At 40.6% G+C, this 17,971-nt stretch overlaps 2 protein-coding genes across 7 annotated transcripts; one reads left to right on the forward strand and one right to left on the reverse strand.

The window, feature by feature from the left end:
- Positions 1-1,209: 1,209 nt before the first annotated feature.
- On the forward strand, positions 1,210-11,300 carry PNG1 (peptide-N-glycanase 1). 3 transcript variants are annotated; one of them, XM_078576472.1, is made up of 16 exons: positions 1,217-1,406; positions 1,489-1,542; positions 1,625-1,762; positions 1,841-1,939; positions 2,043-2,129; positions 2,643-2,725; positions 4,757-4,870; positions 5,660-5,714; positions 5,829-5,915; positions 6,504-6,559; positions 6,649-6,708; positions 6,798-6,885; positions 7,813-9,943; positions 10,556-10,625; positions 10,795-10,871; positions 10,939-11,300. In XM_078576472.1, the coding sequence occupies exons 1-13, from the start codon at positions 1,329-1,331 to the stop codon at positions 8,413-8,415; spliced, it is 1,602 nt and encodes a 533-aa protein (XP_078432598.1). In that variant the 5' UTR covers positions 1,217-1,328; the 3' UTR covers positions 8,416-9,943; positions 10,556-10,625; positions 10,795-10,871; positions 10,939-11,300. The 3 variants fall into 3 exon arrangements, with proteins under 3 accessions (XP_078432599.1, XP_078432598.1, XP_078432597.1); XM_078576473.1 differs by having other exon boundaries at positions 1,210-1,406; positions 2,647-2,725; positions 4,792-4,870; positions 10,556-10,871; XM_078576471.1 differs by having other exon boundaries at positions 10,556-10,871.
- On the reverse strand, positions 7,742-11,220 carry LOC144704181 (Rho GTPase-activating protein). Of its 4 annotated transcripts, none has more exons than XM_078576476.1 (6): positions 10,950-11,220; positions 9,244-9,934; positions 8,994-9,165; positions 8,842-8,904; positions 8,643-8,728; positions 7,742-8,492 (listed from the first exon to the last, which is right to left on the reverse strand). In XM_078576476.1, exons 1-5 carry the CDS (start codon positions 11,218-11,220, stop codon positions 8,660-8,662), a joined length of 1,266 nt encoding a protein of 421 aa, XP_078432602.1. In that variant the 3' UTR covers positions 7,742-8,492; positions 8,643-8,659. The 4 variants fall into 4 exon arrangements, with proteins under 4 accessions (XP_078432602.1, XP_078432601.1, XP_078432603.1 ...); XM_078576475.1 differs by having other exon boundaries at positions 7,742-8,550; XM_078576477.1 differs by having other exon boundaries at positions 7,742-8,728; positions 9,244-9,925.
- Positions 11,301-17,971: the final 6,671 nt, after the last annotated feature.

A 17,971-nucleotide genomic window follows, 5' to 3' on the forward strand; every position in this document is an offset into this window, starting at 1 on the left:
GCTAGTTGTTCTTGTCCGTAGGGGTCATCATCTGTTTTGTTGTTGGTCCTCATCTCCATTGTCTCCTCTAACCATCAAATCATTGGTGGTCATCTTATGCATCAACTATAGTCATCGTCCCCATCGTATGTGATTGTCGTCCACATCATCAGTGGTCATCATCCCCACTATTGACATTAGTCTTACCCTCATCTCGGGGTTCATCGTTAGCTTCCCCAACAATCCTCATCCCCACCATCTGTGGTCAGCATCCACATTGTGTACGCGTATTGTTGCCTTCATCTGCAATCATCGTCGACAATCTTCATCCCCATCTTCTCCTTGTGCAAAGATACTTGGTATTTTGTTTTCACTTTTCTGTCATCCTGGACGTCAGCAGTCATCCTCGTGTCAGTTGTTCCGTCATTTTCTTCATAAGTGACTGAATACTGATGACAGAAAAGGGAAAACAAAATGTGAAAAGTGAAAACAAAATACTGATGTCGGTTGTTCCGTCATTTTCTTCATAAGTGACTGAATACTGATGACATAAAAGTGAAAACAAAATACTGACGATTGAATTCAATTCGTTCAATCGCCCGTTTCAACGATGACCGAGGGGGGAAATGGACAGAATGGAAGACAATCAGTCCTCCGTCCAACACGCCTAGATGCAAGTAGGCTTTGACATTTTGGTCCACATTCAATTCTTCTTTTCATTTTTCAAGATGGGCTTTATATGTGACTTTGCAATAAATTTTCCCTTTAATGAGAAGTCCACACCCATTTTTTTATCTTGACTTTTTGTTCTTCGAGTTTGACTAGTCAACATGAGTGGACCGGAACCGGACCGATCCTTAGGTAAGGTTTAGGTCCTTGCTAAAAGTAGGGACCAGAGCGGGACCGTCAAACCCTAGATGCAAGAGTGCAAAGTTAAACTGCCTCTGCTAACAGAATAGAGAGAGAGAGAGAGAGAGAAAGAGAGAGAGAGAGAGAGAGAGAGAGGAAGAGAACTGCATCTGCTAACAGAATATAGAGAGAGAGAGAGAGAGGAAGGAAGAGAACTGCATCTGCTAACAGAATATAGAGAGAGAGAGAGAGGAAGGAAGAGAACTGCATCTGCTAACAGAATATAGAGAGAGAGAGAGAGGAAGGAAGAGAACTGCATCTGCTAACAGAATATATATATATATAGAGAGAGAGAGAGAGAGAGGAAGAGAACTGCATCTGCTAACAGAATATATATATATATATATATAGAGAGAGAGAGAGAGAGAGAGAGAGAGGAAGGAAGAGAACTGCATCTGCTAACTGAATAGAGAGAGAGAGAGAGAGAGAGGTGAGGAAGAATGGTTGCTCGCCAGTTTATTGTCCGTCACGACGACGACGATCACCACATCGAACACGACACAGACGACGGCTTCGAGGTCAGCTTTCTCTCTCTATCTCCCTCTCTTTCTCTCTCTTACTCCAGTGGCGATGAGCATGATGATCGTCGGTTTTCTCCAGGTCCTGCAGAGTCAGATCTTCTCCCTGACGCTGGTTCCTCCGGATCAGCAGAAGGTCAGTAGATCTCGTTGAAATTTGGTTATTTTATGAATTTTCTGACGAGATCGGCGACGTGATGGTGATATTTTTCTGGAAGATCTTGGCGAATGTGAACGATGCCGCCATCAATGCGGATTCTGACCTCGCCGCCGTCTCCGACAGACTTGTCCTGGTCTCTGTGCAGGATCAGCGGGAGATCAGTATTTCGGACGAGGAATTAGCTCGGCTCTTGCAAGTAATCAATTATCTTTGTTTTGTTCCTTGTTGCTGTTGACTTCGTGGAGTCTGAGGGAAGTTTTGCTTTGTGATTAAGGCAGAAGAGGAGGCCGTGTACCTCCAGCAATTCCAAGCCAGCGGAAATAGAAGGGAATTTGAGAATAGAGTGCGAACATATGTTCCTCAAGTTTTTTTGGTACAATCTGGATCTTTTTCCTTGTTTCATTTGATATTTGTGCTGCATAGAGTTCAATTTACAAGTATAAGTGAATATGATTCGTCTTTTAATATGAAATCAGTATGAGGATCCAATGCGGCAGGAGGCAGCCCGCAAGACAGTTCCCGTTGATGAGATTGAGGAGAAATCATTGATTTTTCTGGCAAAGGTGTTATTTTCTGTTCGACCTTTCATTTTCTTTCCTGTTTTCATACTTAGCCGAGAGAAAGTTACCTCTATATTCATCGGAAGTATGTTCAGAAAATGTAAGAATTGAGTTGACGTCGAGAATCCACCAACTGATTTGTAAGAATTTATTTTGATTTGTAAGGAATGGAATTTAATATTCTCCAATTATCTAGAAAAAATGAAATGGTTCTAATCTTAACCCTGGTAGTTCATTTTGAAGCCCTCCAGGTTTAAAGATGCATCTAAAAAGTTAATAATTGGTGGATTTGTTTCCTGAAAACCTCGGGCACTTTACCTGATTACTGATAATCGTGATCCGGAGAAAGCTGTAGGGGCTGGGTTTGGAAATTGTGATTCTTCTAAAGTTGTGCTGAGGCGTTATTGATCTTAAATACATTTATTCTTAAACAGGCAAATAGACTTATATTATCTTTTTCTTTTCTTCTTTGGATTAGTTTGCTTTAATTATGTGTTTCATATTTTTTCATCCTAGGAAGGAAACTTCAGGCCATCAGACGATGAAAAAAGCTATGCCTTCCTATTGGAGTTACTCTCTTGGTTCAAAAAATCTTTCAGGTGTCACTCTGAGGGTGAACATTTTCTTGCCAGAACCAATTTTTCATTAACCATTTCTCATAATACATGGTTTTTTGGACATTAATTTTCCTTTTTTAGTATCATATCCATTCATAACTGCCCGATATATTCTAACTCTGATGCTGTGTTCTTCACCGTCAACAAAGAGATAAGGGCGCAAAATATTTTTTGCCCGTGTAACAATTTAAAGGTGGCAATTTCTAGTTAGTCTATGTGGAATGATGTGTGGGAGGCAGTGTATTTCCCGTCTTCATTTGCGCTCTAGTGCCATTATATGGGGCCCCTTTATGGCATTGCACAAACACTTGCTTCTACCCAGCAACTCATCCCTTTCTTTCCTTTTTGTTTCATTTTAATGCAATTCCAGAATTTCTCAAGTTGATTGAATTAGACTGGATAATTGATGACCAAGATTAGCGATCTTTTGCTTGTGATTTCCAGTTACTGTTATATACTCTTTATGAAACCAGAAAGACTGTTATTGCTGGCTGTGATCTCCAGTACAATTATATCATCCATAGAAAGCCTTTAAATATTCTTTCATGGCTGCTCGTCAAAGGGAATAAACATTTGCGTCTGAGGGAATACCAGGCAAGGTTTCCATTTTCATGATACTTAAGAACGCCTGGCGGTCAGGGTAGACGAACCCATTTGTGAGGTAATGAGCTTAGTATGAAGTTATAGCTTCCTACATTGTCTATCTACCTTGCTCCAATAGGAAGAAGGGAGTCAGATGACTCTAGGAAGGCGCAAGGGTTGTTTCAGTTTCCAAATTAGAACCTGGTAGATTCTCCTCGTGGAGAGTTAGTCAAAGGGGAATGAAGCTCAGTAGATAAAGAATCCACAATCTCTCATGAAGGTGTAATTTATTAACCTGTCCTGGCTTCTGGGTCAGATAGTTCATGCATGTAGACCTACCTACCAATAGACTGGTGCACAGACTCTAGAGTTGGATCGATAGTGGCTTCAGAATGAACCTAAATGCTAGTGTGGAAAGAATTATCCAATATTATTGGAAAATAAAATTGTGCGAGTTCATTAAACTAAACTGTTCTAACGCCTTCTAAGATCAGGAGAAAGGTGTGTGTACCCCTTTTAGGTATTAGAGTAGTTTCAAGAAAAACTGGCCTCAGGTTCCAGTTTTTCCAGATCTCGTAGATGAACATAACATGTTGATCCAAATATGTTGGGCTTGAGTCATTCTTGAGTTTAGTTTGTAGATAAAAATTTTAGAACTTTCTGAAAAGGAGTTTTCCACTCAAAGTCCTTTAATAAAGCTCCTCCGAATAGTTCCAGAAAATTAGAGCGCCCTTTTTTCCCTAGATATGCCCTAGCTTTTATTCTGTTACCTCATTTTTCATGGATGTGCCCACACAACAATTCTCATGGATGATTACACAAGTCTTAAACCTTGCCTGCAGTGTATGATTACCATATGTTGTTAAATCTCTGCTTCGATCCTTGGTATGCCCGGAGATGGAGCTGTTGATACCAAGACAAGAACGTTCAAGGGTTTGGAGAAACAGACTGAATCAATCTCTTACTAGGCACTCCACCCCATTCTTATGTGGTTACAATCTGGATCCTAAACTTATGGGGTCCAGTGACGAAATAAGAGCTGGACCCTTGACAAGAAAGGGAGCATTACAACAGGGCTAGAATGGAGAAGAAGTAGATTGGCAAATGTCTTCAGCTGATACCATATGCCTGGGCATCATCAGATTTGGTATTCTTGATACTTGTCTTTGACTAATTTTGAATGATTCTTATAGTTTCCCCATTTGTATTTTAAAAGATAGACCCAGCTAGACATTGTCCAATCATTGTCAAATATCGTGCATAATTTAAATGACGCTAAATGGATAATTTCAAGGCTCTCAAACCCTCCCCCCCCCTCCTGCCTCCCTCCGTGTTGATCATGCTCTTGTTGCAAGTTCATGCTATTTACTTTTTCCTTTAATGTTTGATGACTTTAAGTTTCGTTTAGGTTTTAATTTTCTTGGTTTTTAGGTGGGTAAATTCACCATCTTGTGATAATTGTGGAGGTGGAACCAGCGGCATGGGCATGGGTGTACCGCTTCCATCAGAGATTCAGTACGGCGGTTCTCGCGTAGAATTATACTGGTAATTAAATAAAACTTTTTTCACACCAAATGTCAACTACACCTTAGTCATTGTTTTATCATATGTCGGACAGTTGTTCTTGAGTACTGGGCTTCTACATCACGAACAAATCAACAGAATTTTTACATTTAATTCCTCGTGCCTTCAAATTTGTAGAGAGTTTTTTTAGAAAACCACTATGAGAGCCCTCTTGTGTACAAGTATGAGAATTTCTTTGTTCATACCTTTAAGGATCTTCTCTCATGTACAAATGGGATAGATGCCCCATGGATATCTGTCCACAATCAAGAAAATTAATAAGGAAACGGGAGAGGGATGGGAGAAGAGAAAAGAACAAAAAGAGAAGCAAAAATGGTATAAAACTCGAGAAACTTACCCACGTGATAACTGGTTTAAGCTAATTGTGAAAAGAAAACCTCAATTATTCATTCATTAGAAAAAGTGCCCCAAAATGGAGGGTACTGTGAAAAATGTCAAAAATAGTTGAGTTTAGTGTAGAGTAATTTGGAAGAAAAGGGTTGAGTACGAGTAGAAGTGAAAATGTATGGCATGACCTCTTGCATGATGGACCATTCTCCATGATGTCTTCCTTGGCTCAATTGTTTTTAAAAAGTTCGTAACTTTTATTAGTTTCTGTTTCACTTTATCTGCAAAACATTTCATCCTGTTGACCAACTTGAAATTATAAAATTCTGTCAACATAACAGTACAAAATATTTTTTTAAAGTACCCTAATTATACTTGGCTCCAGGAGAAAGTCACAAGATCATATATTTTTTGCCATACCAGGTGTAACAAATGTTCAAAGGAAACTCGCTTTCCACGATATAATGACCCAATCAAAGTGAGTTTCTGTTTTTGTTTTCTATCATGTGTCTTGCTCAAGTGATTTTCATTTGAAAGAATCTGTGACCTTTCTAATTTGGTTTGGTTAACTGATCATACTATAATCATTCAGCTTCTAGAAACAAGAAGAGGAAGATGTGGAGAGTGGGCAAATTGCTTTACCCTCTACTGTCGCACTTTCGGTTACAGCTCTCGCCTGGTGAGTGATGTTCCTTCAGTTTCCAAATTAAATCTTTTTTATTTTTTTTTTCATTTTCTAATTTAGTTATTTATGTTTGTAACTTCCTGACACAACTCTATGCTCCAAGGGGTATCTCCCTTAGTTCATCCAGAGGGGTATTTTGACCATTTACTCTACACGGTAGTTTCCTTTAAAAAGTTGTAATACTCTTCTTTTAAGGAAATAAAAGAACAAACACAAGATCTTAGCTTCCACACAAATTCCTCGGCCTCGGGTCCCCTCTGGTTCTCATTGATCTGTTGATCTTTAAAATTGTCTTCCTGTTTTTATTTTTTTGAAGAATAAGAGGGAAGATCACCCCAAACCAATGATCAACCCAAAATTGATGATATAATATGATCGTGAAAAATACATGACAGATCAGACTGATTCTTGTTCCTTCTTGCTACAATATACAATGAAGTTAGGTACCCGTAATACCAAAAGTTTTTTTAAATGATGCTTCCAGTGATTGGCTTTATCGATATCACGTGTCATTAAGTGTTGATAAAGATGATTATAAACTTATTATGTATATGAAGTAATAAATAAAATTGATCCATGCAGATCTTGGATTTCACCGACCACGTATGGACGGAGTGTTATTCTCATCTCCTAGGAAGGTACTGCATTTCTACCCATTCCGGTAATTTTTTAAAGATCTTGTTCGTTTGGTCATGTACTGTTTTCCTGAAGATAAACATGTCCATAGGTGGATGCATCTTGATCCATGTGAAGGAGAATATGACAAACCATTATTATACGAAAAAGGGTATACTCCAGACATTATATAAACTACATGATGTTACTATTTTTCCCATTAGCTGATGAATATCATGTGTTATTGTTTCATTTGGGCAGGTGGAATAAAAAACTAAATTACGTCATTGCCATCTCAAAAGAAGGGGTCTATGATGTCACAAAGCGTTATACTAGAAATTGGCACAAGGTAAGTGCTCAAACCGAAACAAAAACTATCTGTTTTCTCTCACTAGTCACTACAAGGGCACGAGGAGGTAGAGTGAGAAAGCCAGAGAAAGATGGAGTAGGGTTTGATGATTCGATCAAATATCAGGTGGAGATCAGACTGACAGAGTTGATCGATAGAACATGGCATTGATCAATGATCGGATAGGCTGATTTGATCGGTCCGATGAATCTTGATTTTACTCAGCCTGATCAAGACCGAGCCGATCAAATTCTTCGATCATTATGGTCTGGTCAATCATAAATTAAACAAAAATTGATCTACGGAGATCAGATTGATCAATTCATCAGGATTTTGCAGGACTATAATTGACTGAAGAGAACAGAAGTAAATTCCATTAAATTAGAGTAGGGTTTGGCACACGTCGAAGCCAGAGTCAAAGACAACTTGATCAACACTTGACGGTTGACGTCGACGATGTACAAGGGTTTCCTGAATGGTTGAAGATCGACCATAGCGTCAAAAATTCTGCATCAAAAGGACGATGCAAATACACAAGGCAGGCGTCATCCACCGATGTCAGCAGGTTGACGTTCACGATGATGTTGACTTGAATGACTTTTTTTCTGTTTAACGTCATCCCTCGACAGGTGATGTTGATGGCATCAATGTCAGCATCAAAAGGTTGACGTCAACTTTATGTTGACTTTTTTTGACATTGACTTCTCGACGGGTGACATTGACTGCGTCATCAAAAGGATGACCCAAATAAGCAGGCATGCGTCAACCATCATCGTCAACAGGTTGACACAGACGATGATGTTGACTTGAATGACTTTCTTGATGGTCTACGACGCTGCGGCAGGCACCGTTGATTGATATTGACAGAGTTATAAAGGGATTGAAACATAAAGAAAGGAAATTTACAAAAAGAGAATTGTATTACAGGTGATTCGGAGGAGAAACATTACCACTGAAGCCGATATCTCTGCCGTGCTTAGTGATATTACCTCAGAGTGTAGGCGCAGTTTTTCTCGAGAGATAACTTCTACACTCAAAATCCGAGACGAGAGAGAGACCGAAGAACTTGAGACCAACGTGCATATACCGGTGGGGGATTCCCTCTCATTACCAGGAAGGCAAAGCGGGTCAAAAGAGTGGCGCATGGCAAGAGCTGAGTTGGGATCAAGTGACCAGAACAACTCCGAGCAACGTCACAAAGACGAATACGTTGACAGTCACGTGACCAGAATACACGCTGCCTTCTCGCACTTGACCTCTCGTATCTCCAAGGAAGGCGTCAAAGCCATCAAGAAACTTCTAGAAGACCTTCGGGCAAGTCCGTTTAGGGAAAGGACAGCAGTTCTGGAATCACAAGGAATTCCTCATTTGGGTGATTTGCTAGAAGCTATTTCCTTAAAGGGAAGTGTTCGTCCTGATGGCAGAGTCTCTGTTGGTTTGGCTGGCGACCCAGTCTTAACCTCGCTCGCATTGCCGGTGGCCTTGGATGTTGTGGAAAAGATAATTAACAAAGGCGGAAATTCTGACTAGCAGTGGTGGAACTCTGATGATTTTTTGGTTTATTTCATCATACTAGGTTTGCATCATGATTGTTGAAGCACGACATCCTGGTAAACGAGGAAGGGTATTGTTCTTGCTATTAGCACAGTTGGTAAGCGCGTGAATCTAACAATGATTTTACGGGGAGAATTAGCTTTTCATGTGCAAAAAAATAATCTGAATATTCACTTTAAAAAATGCTTATTTATGCGGCTTACTTAAGTAGGTCTGCACATCATTTCTTGCTCTTCTTTCTCTTGCTTCCAGAGGCCTTCCTCCCTTTTTTCCGCGATCGCCCGCTTTCCTGCACAGATATATAATTATTTTTCTAATGTTTACCGGCTTAGTTTAGGTTTCGGAAAAAAAATTATTTTCTTCAACACAATAATACTTTATTTATATTTTGAAAGAATATACCTTTCTGTACCGCATGTAAGCGGTCCGGCCAGACATCTCCTGCCCATTTTTGGTAACATAGACCTGAAATATTGAAGGAGGAACTTAATGAAAAAACGTACAGAAAATTAAAAAGAATGAGTCTAAAACATATAATTTAATGTTTTTTTAACCTTTTTTCCGTCCTGCCCCGTGTACCAGTGACCAGTAGACCCCGAAACAGAACCCTTGCTCTTGCTCTTGGCTGAGTTATCTGGAACTCTGGCCACTTTTTCTTTCTTTCTTGACTTTGCTGGGCTTTCCTTGGTGCTCAACTCATGAACCTTTTTCTGTCCAAATTGGCCCCTGACATCAAAAAATACAAAAAATGTCAGCTTAATTAGACTATAGTCTATGGGAGTTAATATGATTTAGAGCATGTACATGTAGTCGAAGGTCTCCGCATTTGTCTGTTGACAGCCCGCAGACTTCATATCTCCAGTGGGTACAAAGTGAGACAATCTCCTTCTAACTAGATTCTGGACTCTGGCATCGGCATGGAAGAAGTACTGATGCCAAGGCGGCTGATGATCTCGAGGCTCGTGGCTGCAACTTTCATTCTGAGTAACCGGCTCCATAACCGCCGACATCATCGTCGTCGACGACGTCGTCGCTGACGACATTCCTGACAACGGCGTCCTAATGGTTGTCGTCGACGGTGTCGTAATTCCGCCGCTGACCTTTCGAGATTGGAAGTAGTCTTCGCAGTACAGGTCAAAAGCTGGAGTTCTGAGGCTGGGATTGTATGCCGGGCTGAGGGTGTTCCTTGGGTTTTTCCACTGCTGATTGCCCTTGGCCTCGGGCCGATCTTCAGAGTCGGAGTCGGAGTCAGAGTCAGAGTTGGAGTCGAGGAGATGGATTCTTTTCAGCGGGCTGAGGGTCAACCTGGGAAAGACTCTCTTGCTGCTGCTGGCTTCAACGCTTGTTGGAATTCCAGCACGAGGAGTTGGGGTGATCTTCTGGGATTTTGAATTTTTGCTATTTATGGTATTGAGAACGCGTTGACCATGCAATGAGACCTTTGAGCTGCTGCAAGATGAGAATACCTGTCTAGAAGAGGGCTCACCTGCAAGATCTATAGATGGTAAGCTTTAAAACTATATGACCACCAATGGAAAACAAGGAGAGCAGAAATGTCATTCCTGCAAACCTGAAATGCGGTATCAAGAATAAAATATTGCTGATCTAATCGAGATTTATTCAATCATAAATGCAATTAAGAGATGAATTATCATTCACCTATAAAGTTTTTCTTTATTCATTGGATCGGTGGATCAGAAATGTCTGAAATCATTAGCAACGTTATTCGGCATGTGATTTTTTTTTTCCTTTTCTAAGTCTCTCAATCCAGCCCAAGTTAGAGCTTCCTTGGTTTTCTTTCTGCGATTTTCTATAACTTTCAAAGGAAGATAGATTCTAGCCAGAAATTTTTACCACTCCCGATTCAAGAACGCAAGAAAACAAAATCATGTGGTATACTCGTTATAATCGGAGTTTCCTAGACGGCAAAATTCTGTCATTCTACGTTTTGAAACTCCTGATTCAAGATTGAACTAAAACAAAATCCTTCGGAGATCCGGAAAAGCAGAAAACATAGAATTACGCAGTCATCCAGACTTCTTTTTCAGCTGCAATTCTCCACTAGTTTCACGTGAAACAAGATCTAACCAGAAACACTCATCAATCTCGATTCAAGATCGCAGGAAAACAAAAGTCTTCAAGAGTTTCAAAACATTTGCCCGTCGAAGAGTTCGGAAATGTATGAGGTACATTCATTGGATTATCAACTCTTCGGAATTTTTAATACTGGATTTTTCTATCAGTTTCACGTGAAACTAAATCTAGCCAGAAAAAAATCATCATTCCCGACATTGCAAGAAGAACAAATCCTGCGGAATTTCGAATCATCTGATCCTCGTAAAGAGGCAAATGCAGGTCTGTTGTATCTGATTATCTGACAGTCTCGCGCGATTCAAAGCACTGAGAAGAATAATTCATCGTTCTCGATTCAAGTACGCATGAAAACAAAATCCTCCGAGAGTTACAAATCACTCAATGATTGGACATTTGAAAATGCAGGATAAACATACCTTGAATAACGCAGTCTTCCTGAGACGAGAACTCCTCGATATCATCATCCAGATGAGATGATCGGACGGCTGAAACAGGAGTGGAAGGATCGGCGCCTTTGCGAAGACGCTTGAAAGGCGGCCCGCTCGGCGCCACATCTTCCTCGGAACAAGAAACTTCTTCTTGTTGAATCTTCCGATCCGCGCCATCGCCGATCTCCGATTCTTCAACTGCGTCGTCGAGATCGAGCTCGAAGCCGAGGGAGAAGGTTGGGCCGTCGAATTCCGCCATTGAAGGCTGAGATCGACGAAGAATCAGAGGTCGCGCTATGGCGGGGAGACTGAAGAACAGCGCGGGAGATTTGGGGAAAATTTTGGGACCGGACTTCCGATTTCGATATTATAGTTCGTGGTGAACCGGGCCAATCTGAACCGGTTTCTTTGGACCGGACCGGTCTGAAAACAGTTTAAAAAATTTATGGTTTGCAATTTATCAGATTTTTTGTTATCAATCTCGATACAGTGTATCCGAAGTGAAATTAGACATAGATAAATATAATCAAAGTATGACATATTTTCAGCCCAGAACATATGTGGAGAGTTGTAGCATGATGTTTCATGAGATGCACATGAAATGTGAATAAAATGTGCCTCAGTGAACTCTTATTTAATACCTTTATATTGAGTTATCACCAATGCCACTCACCTGGGATGCATCTACCTTTATTTTTTAGGAATACACTAGTTTAAATGTTTATCTAGGTCAGCCTCAGATTTAATCAATCACAAAAGAGTGTGCTGAGACGCACATGAGACATTTATTGTCATTGATTATTATGTTTGTATGTATAACATGTCATCTACGGAGACTCGTGAATGGTAGGGTATGGTGAAAAATAAAACCCTAATCAGTCATTCCACTTCTCCATAATGTGTAGAAGTAATCATCAAAGAGCACATTCATTGAAATTTTCACTATCTTGTAAAGGGATTTCACTGCATCTTCTTCCTTGAGTTAATATCTTCTTATGCCAAGAAAGGTTGGTCCAATAGAAGCCACACAACCACCTTCATGGACTCCTTGCTGCATCCAGGCTGAGACTGATTGGAGTTGTGTGATTAGAGGATTGTAATTCTTAGTCAAAATACAGCTACACATCCATTTGGCGTATTTAGTGTCTCAGATATAAAGACTGCTCACACCACTAATAGATATAATGTCATTTAGGCATCCATAAATATTAATTAAGTAAAAATGTGTCGTATAGAGCACCCATTATGTATCCTCAATGTATCCACACTAATGGCCATGTGATGTCGGACGTCGTCCAGTCGACACCGAATATGATGGTTCGGTGCTGGAGAATGATAATGGTACCGGACTACGGCCAGTCGTCGTCCAACGGGAAATCATAAACGAGGAATGTACTACGATGCAATGCAAGATGCACGATTTATGGTACGTGCAAGTGTCGACTAGCTAGGAATACTGACGCCCGGGACCAACGGGGTCACCCGGTGATGGAAGGGTAAACCTCTTGAACCTCGTCCGAAGGGACGAGAACGACTATGGCGCCGAACAGAGAAGCTCCACCGGGAGTTGCCCACACGTGACGCTCAAGCTTGTGGTAGCTTTCACTCAACCTATCCCTCTCACCTATACCTAACCCGAGAGCGGTGGAGGCAATACGAAAATGCACTACAGAAAATAAGAGACATGCGGGCAAAGAGAGACGTACCTCGTTGGTGTCTGCAAGCCGATCTCCTTCTGCTTCGTACGTTCCGGCCTGGCTCGGCAGTGGCGATGGCGTGGGCAGCCGGGGTCAGCTGGCCGGAGAGACGTAGTAGCCGTGGGCTGGGCCAGTTGAGTGGGGAGGAATAGGAGGAGGCATCAGCACTTGAGCAGACTTCCTGCTGCAGAGAGGTTCCGTTCCAGTAGGCTTCGTGTGCCCGTAGCTCGATCGCAGACGGTCATTGCTCGACGGTCGCTCACCCAGAGCCGACGGCCGTAGTGACTCTCACCAGAAATGGGATTGCACAGGGGACTGCGGGGTGACGAGGAGACGGCAAAGAACCACCGCAGCGTGGCATTGCACAGGGGACTGCGGGGCAAGGCGCCGGAAGAACGGGGATGTCGAGCGATAGGGTGTTGGATGTCGAGCGTCCGCCCAGGTCACAGGTCGTTCACCGTGACCTTCATCCTCCGCTCTGTTTCCCACTCTCTTGCTTCTCTTGTCCTTTCTTCTTCTCCAAGAACGGGACCTGCTTCTGTGCAACACAATTTTTCAACAAGAAAACAAGTCCATCCTTCTAGGGCGCCCATCCGTTCCGTTTTATAGGGGAAAAAGGATGTGAATGGGCTCCCCTTTCTAGTGTCATGAAAGGGGGAATAAGGGGGGGACGAAAGCCCGTTAAGGGGAGAGGGGGGGAGGAGGTCCTTATACAATGGACTCCCCACTCACTACAAGGCAAGAAAGAGAAAGAAAAACAGAGAAAGAAAATGAAGGACAGAAAAACATGAATTCGAAAAGATACGGATGAAAACGACTGATACGAGTACGATGCACCCTCTACCTAGAGTACCTGAATTCGGGCATTCGGGCGGTCGCTTTGGCTTGCCGGGCTGGCTGAACACAAGCAGGCAGTGTCGCTAGCGACGGCGATGTCTCTGAAGACGTTCCTTGGGGCTCGGGCTGCGCCGCGTCATCACCATGGAAATAACCATACTAATTATATCCAAATAGATTGATGTTTGTCTTGAGCAGGCTTTAAAAATAAATATTTAAAACGTGTGTTTAAAGACTATTGATCATTGTGTCATGGGCCATTGCAGGCATTCTAGGGCTTTGTTATAAACGTCATATGATAGTAATAATAAAAGAATATTTATTTACCATATGCACAAATAAAGTATATCCCTTAATAATTATCATCAATACGAGCCAATATTTATTTGGTCGATTCATCACCATAAAAATATCAATATTTATCATCATGATTGATCTTTATGGATGGTGATCATAAGTTGGATTGGCTGGCTAATCAATATTATTTGATTAAGTAATGATCGATCTTATCCATCATTCTCAATCAATCAACCAATAATCTATCTTAATAAACATCATGGTTAGTTGCGACTATTTTCAATTTATCATTAAGCAGTCATGATCAATCAATCCAACTATTGATCAATTAAATTTGTGAATGGTATTTTCAATTTTTTTTGTTAGTACAATAGGACTATGTACGCATCTATGTATAATAAAAATGTGTTTTCTCCCTAATTTATCTTTAATACTATTAATTTTAAGCTATTGATCAATCATTTATTTTGTGATAGTTAAAGATTATTGGTAATGTCTCCTCTATTTTGTTAGCTCAAGACTCCCCATGACCTCATCACCTTGACCAATTACTCAAAATTAATTTCATTTGGGTGGAATAAATTATTAAATCACACAAATCCTGAATTCAACTTCACCCCCATTATATTTCTCAAACTTTTCCATCACAAAATGACATAAGTTTAAATTATAGGCTAAATGGTTATCATAACTAACTTCCTATGTTTAAATATTTCTACTATTTATGATTTTTCATCTGCAGTTTTTTAAAATAAAAGCGTAGAAAAATTTGAGCCAAAAGTATATGTCCACGAGCAAATGGATGAATCAATTTAGCCCCAAGAATCATTTTCATCTCAAAAATGAGTATTTAAAGCATATAACATAAAATTCCTTATTCCTACAATAGCAAGACAAAAAAAATATATGTATGTAATCATATATACGTTTTTATATCATTATTGATTAGATTAAACCGTGAATTAGGAATCATAACCTTGAATTTGCTTTAGAAAATGTGATCATTCTATGGTGTCATTGGTGTAAAACGACGACCCGTTTGGAGTAGTCGTGGTCCACTAAAGGTAAGTCGTACTACAAAAAAAATGCAATGAGATGCGATGTACGATGCGATTAGTAAGAAGATTCAACGAGAAGTACGACGGAAGTCGAATGATCCGAGATGTAAATCAATTGGTTGTCACGCGACGGGTTTCGCCACAATCAAGCTCCCAATGACCCGCGTAATCGGCTCGAAGGATGGACGTGGTGGGGACGATCTTCGTCTACTGGGGTCCACACCGTCGACATGAACGAGCTGATCCCATACCACCAAAGGGATTTTCTAACACAAAATAAGGTGGCTAATCCTAAATTCACGTTTAAATTCACTCAAAGGTGATGAGAAATCTAGAGATCGATACGGAAAGAGATAAAATAACACTGTAGATGAAAGGGGAAGATGAGACCTGATGATAGTGATGCCGGACAAAATAATACCTCCAGACTCGGCGGAGTCGATCCTTGAGCGATGAGGAATTGGATGGTCTTCGCAGACTAGATTCTTCAACAGCCATGGAGTAGTAGGCCAAGTGGAAGTCACAAGAATATCCAAAAAACGATGGAGAGGTCAGGATCGCGTTCGCCAGGCGGTTAGATGATAGCCGAGGTGTGAGTCCAGCAGGTAAGTCTCTACCGGGCGTAGAGTTTCCCTTGTCGGATTTGTATTTGCCGTTGGAGGTACCGAGCAGCAAAAGTTGGAAGCAGAGGACGATGGATTCGAAGCGGCTACAGTCAGGAATCACGTCAGCGTCGCTAGAGACTATGGGAACACGGGTTGTCGAAGGCTCTCCAACGTACACGATCCTTCAACAATCGTCAGTTCGATCGGATAGCAGAAATCCCGCGGCAGCTTCGATCGATAAGAGCGACAAGAACAAAATGCAGAATTCTTTTTTCTTCAGCCAAAACTTCAGCAAATGATGGTTCGATCAGAGACGAATGAGAACCACGAAGAGGGCAAAGAGCATTCCCAGAATTCTTCTCAATAGAACAAGTTCAATCCTTCTTCTTCTTCCTTCAGAAAACAAGCGCAATGGAACAAAATAACTGCTAACACCAAAACGAGATCGAAAAAGTCTGAACAATGACTTCTGCTTGGCCTCCACGTCCACTCTTCCCTATTCTTTATAGAGGGGAAGTGGCAGTTGTGGAGGCTAAATTGGACCCCCTTTTAAGGAGAAAGCCTATTGGGCTTTCCCCTTAAGAGGGATCTTTAGGGGGAGAAGAAGCCCAACATGGATTTCCTCCTCCTAAAGATGACACTTAAACATAATTAAAATAAAACACGCACGAGGGGAGGCCAGTACTCATGCAGGAGGGGCCTCCTGATAATCCAAAGACGACGAAAGAAAGAAAGAACATAAAGATACACGACGCAAAGTGATAAGACGATGTCGGTTCTCAAGCTTGGTAGTGAAATTGTAGATTCTTCATGTCCGCTCCGGCTTCACGACGTGGCTGGCGACGGATCGGGGCGTGATCGACTGGATGATCCTCCATTAGTCATGTTCGAGGGTGTCCATGGAGATTTTATCTCGGCAGATTAATTTTTTATGTGCGTGGATGGATTAGGATGGAATCTTATGTGAGGTGATGGGTTCTAGGGTCTTGAAATGAACAAAAACTTAGAATGATTCATAGTGCATAACTTAAATGGAATCATAACAACATCACCAAAAATCATAAAATGAATCACTTGGGCACGGATCACATTTGTAAATAGAGAGGAGCTATGGGGAGAAGGAGAAGAAGGGAAGGTCTATGAACAATTATGGACTGGGTGAATTTTCTTCAGAGCTTTATCTCATTTATACTAAGTGGATATTTTTCATAAAAACCCCCAAACTTTAATATCTTTCGACATCCAATTTGTGTGTGACCCTCGAGTTAATGACTCCAATGGACCAATAACCTTTATTGGTCTTCCAAATTAATTTACTATATCATCATATTGATTAATTAATGTTGGATTAATTTAACGCAATCAATAGGCTAAGTCTCCAGCCCATGGGGTGCCAGGCTAGACCTGGTGCTCTAGAAGATACAAAGGAGTGTATTGACTAACTCATGGAACATGTCTATCATAAGTTACCGTTTACTTTCATTGCATTGTCCACTTGATGCTCCTAGGATATCTTAGTGTGTGGTCAACTATCAAAGCCTAATCAGTCGTCTGAGTTAGTACTGATGTGTTCAGAAATCATCAAAAAATTCTTCTTCGATATTTCACTACCTTGGTCAAGGACTTCATCGCATCATCTTCCTTAAGTTGTGTTCTCTCATACTGAGGAGAGACAATCACAACCATTTTCGTGAACTACTTAATGCACCAAAACTAAGATTGTTTAGATTCTCGAGATTAGGAACTTGTAGGTCATAGTCAAAGTGCAACTGTTTGTCCACAATGTGTCTTTGGTTTCTCAGGTTTAAGGACCACTTGCACAATAGAAACTAAATCAACCCGCTTGACAGTTTAGTATAATACCATTCAGGAATTTGTACATATCAATTCAATGAACTCTTTATACTTAAGAGCGTCCACTTTGAATCCTTAGTGTCTCCACACTAATGGCTACAAGATCAGTCATACTCATCATATGATTGTGGCTAGATAGTGCTATTATATCCTGATACTTTGATGTCCTTCTCGAGTATCCTTTGAATAGGAATGTTTTTTAACACATGCTTAAAGACTATTGATATACATATTATGATCTTATCATAATTCACTAAGTCCAATCATGTAGTCATGGACTTCATCGTGAACATCACACATCCATTATATTGAATGCATTCTATAGAATGCATGATTGGCTTTCTGGCCACATATATTTCCATCATGAAGAAATAAAGTTAAATGAAAGATGAAATAAGTTTAATTTTATGCTAGTGTGAGAGGCCAAAGCAAAGAAAAATGGAAATATGAGGCTTGATCTATTAATATATTGTTATGAATATATGGAAGTTGATTAATATGCTAAATAACTATTAGAAGTCTGTTTCACACCAGTTAGAAAGCTTTTTATATCATGGTTTGGTATTGTATTGACTATTTCTGTGCTGGACTTGTGGCTTTATACAAAACGTTCATTATACATCAAAACTTCTAAGTCATCCAGATTTTTTTCTGTCCACTGT

This window comes from Wolffia australiana, chromosome 6 (assembly GCF_029677425.1).
Source record: "Wolffia australiana isolate 7733 chromosome 6, ASM2967742v1".
NCBI classification, from domain to species: Eukaryota; Viridiplantae; Streptophyta; class Magnoliopsida; order Alismatales; family Araceae; genus Wolffia; species Wolffia australiana.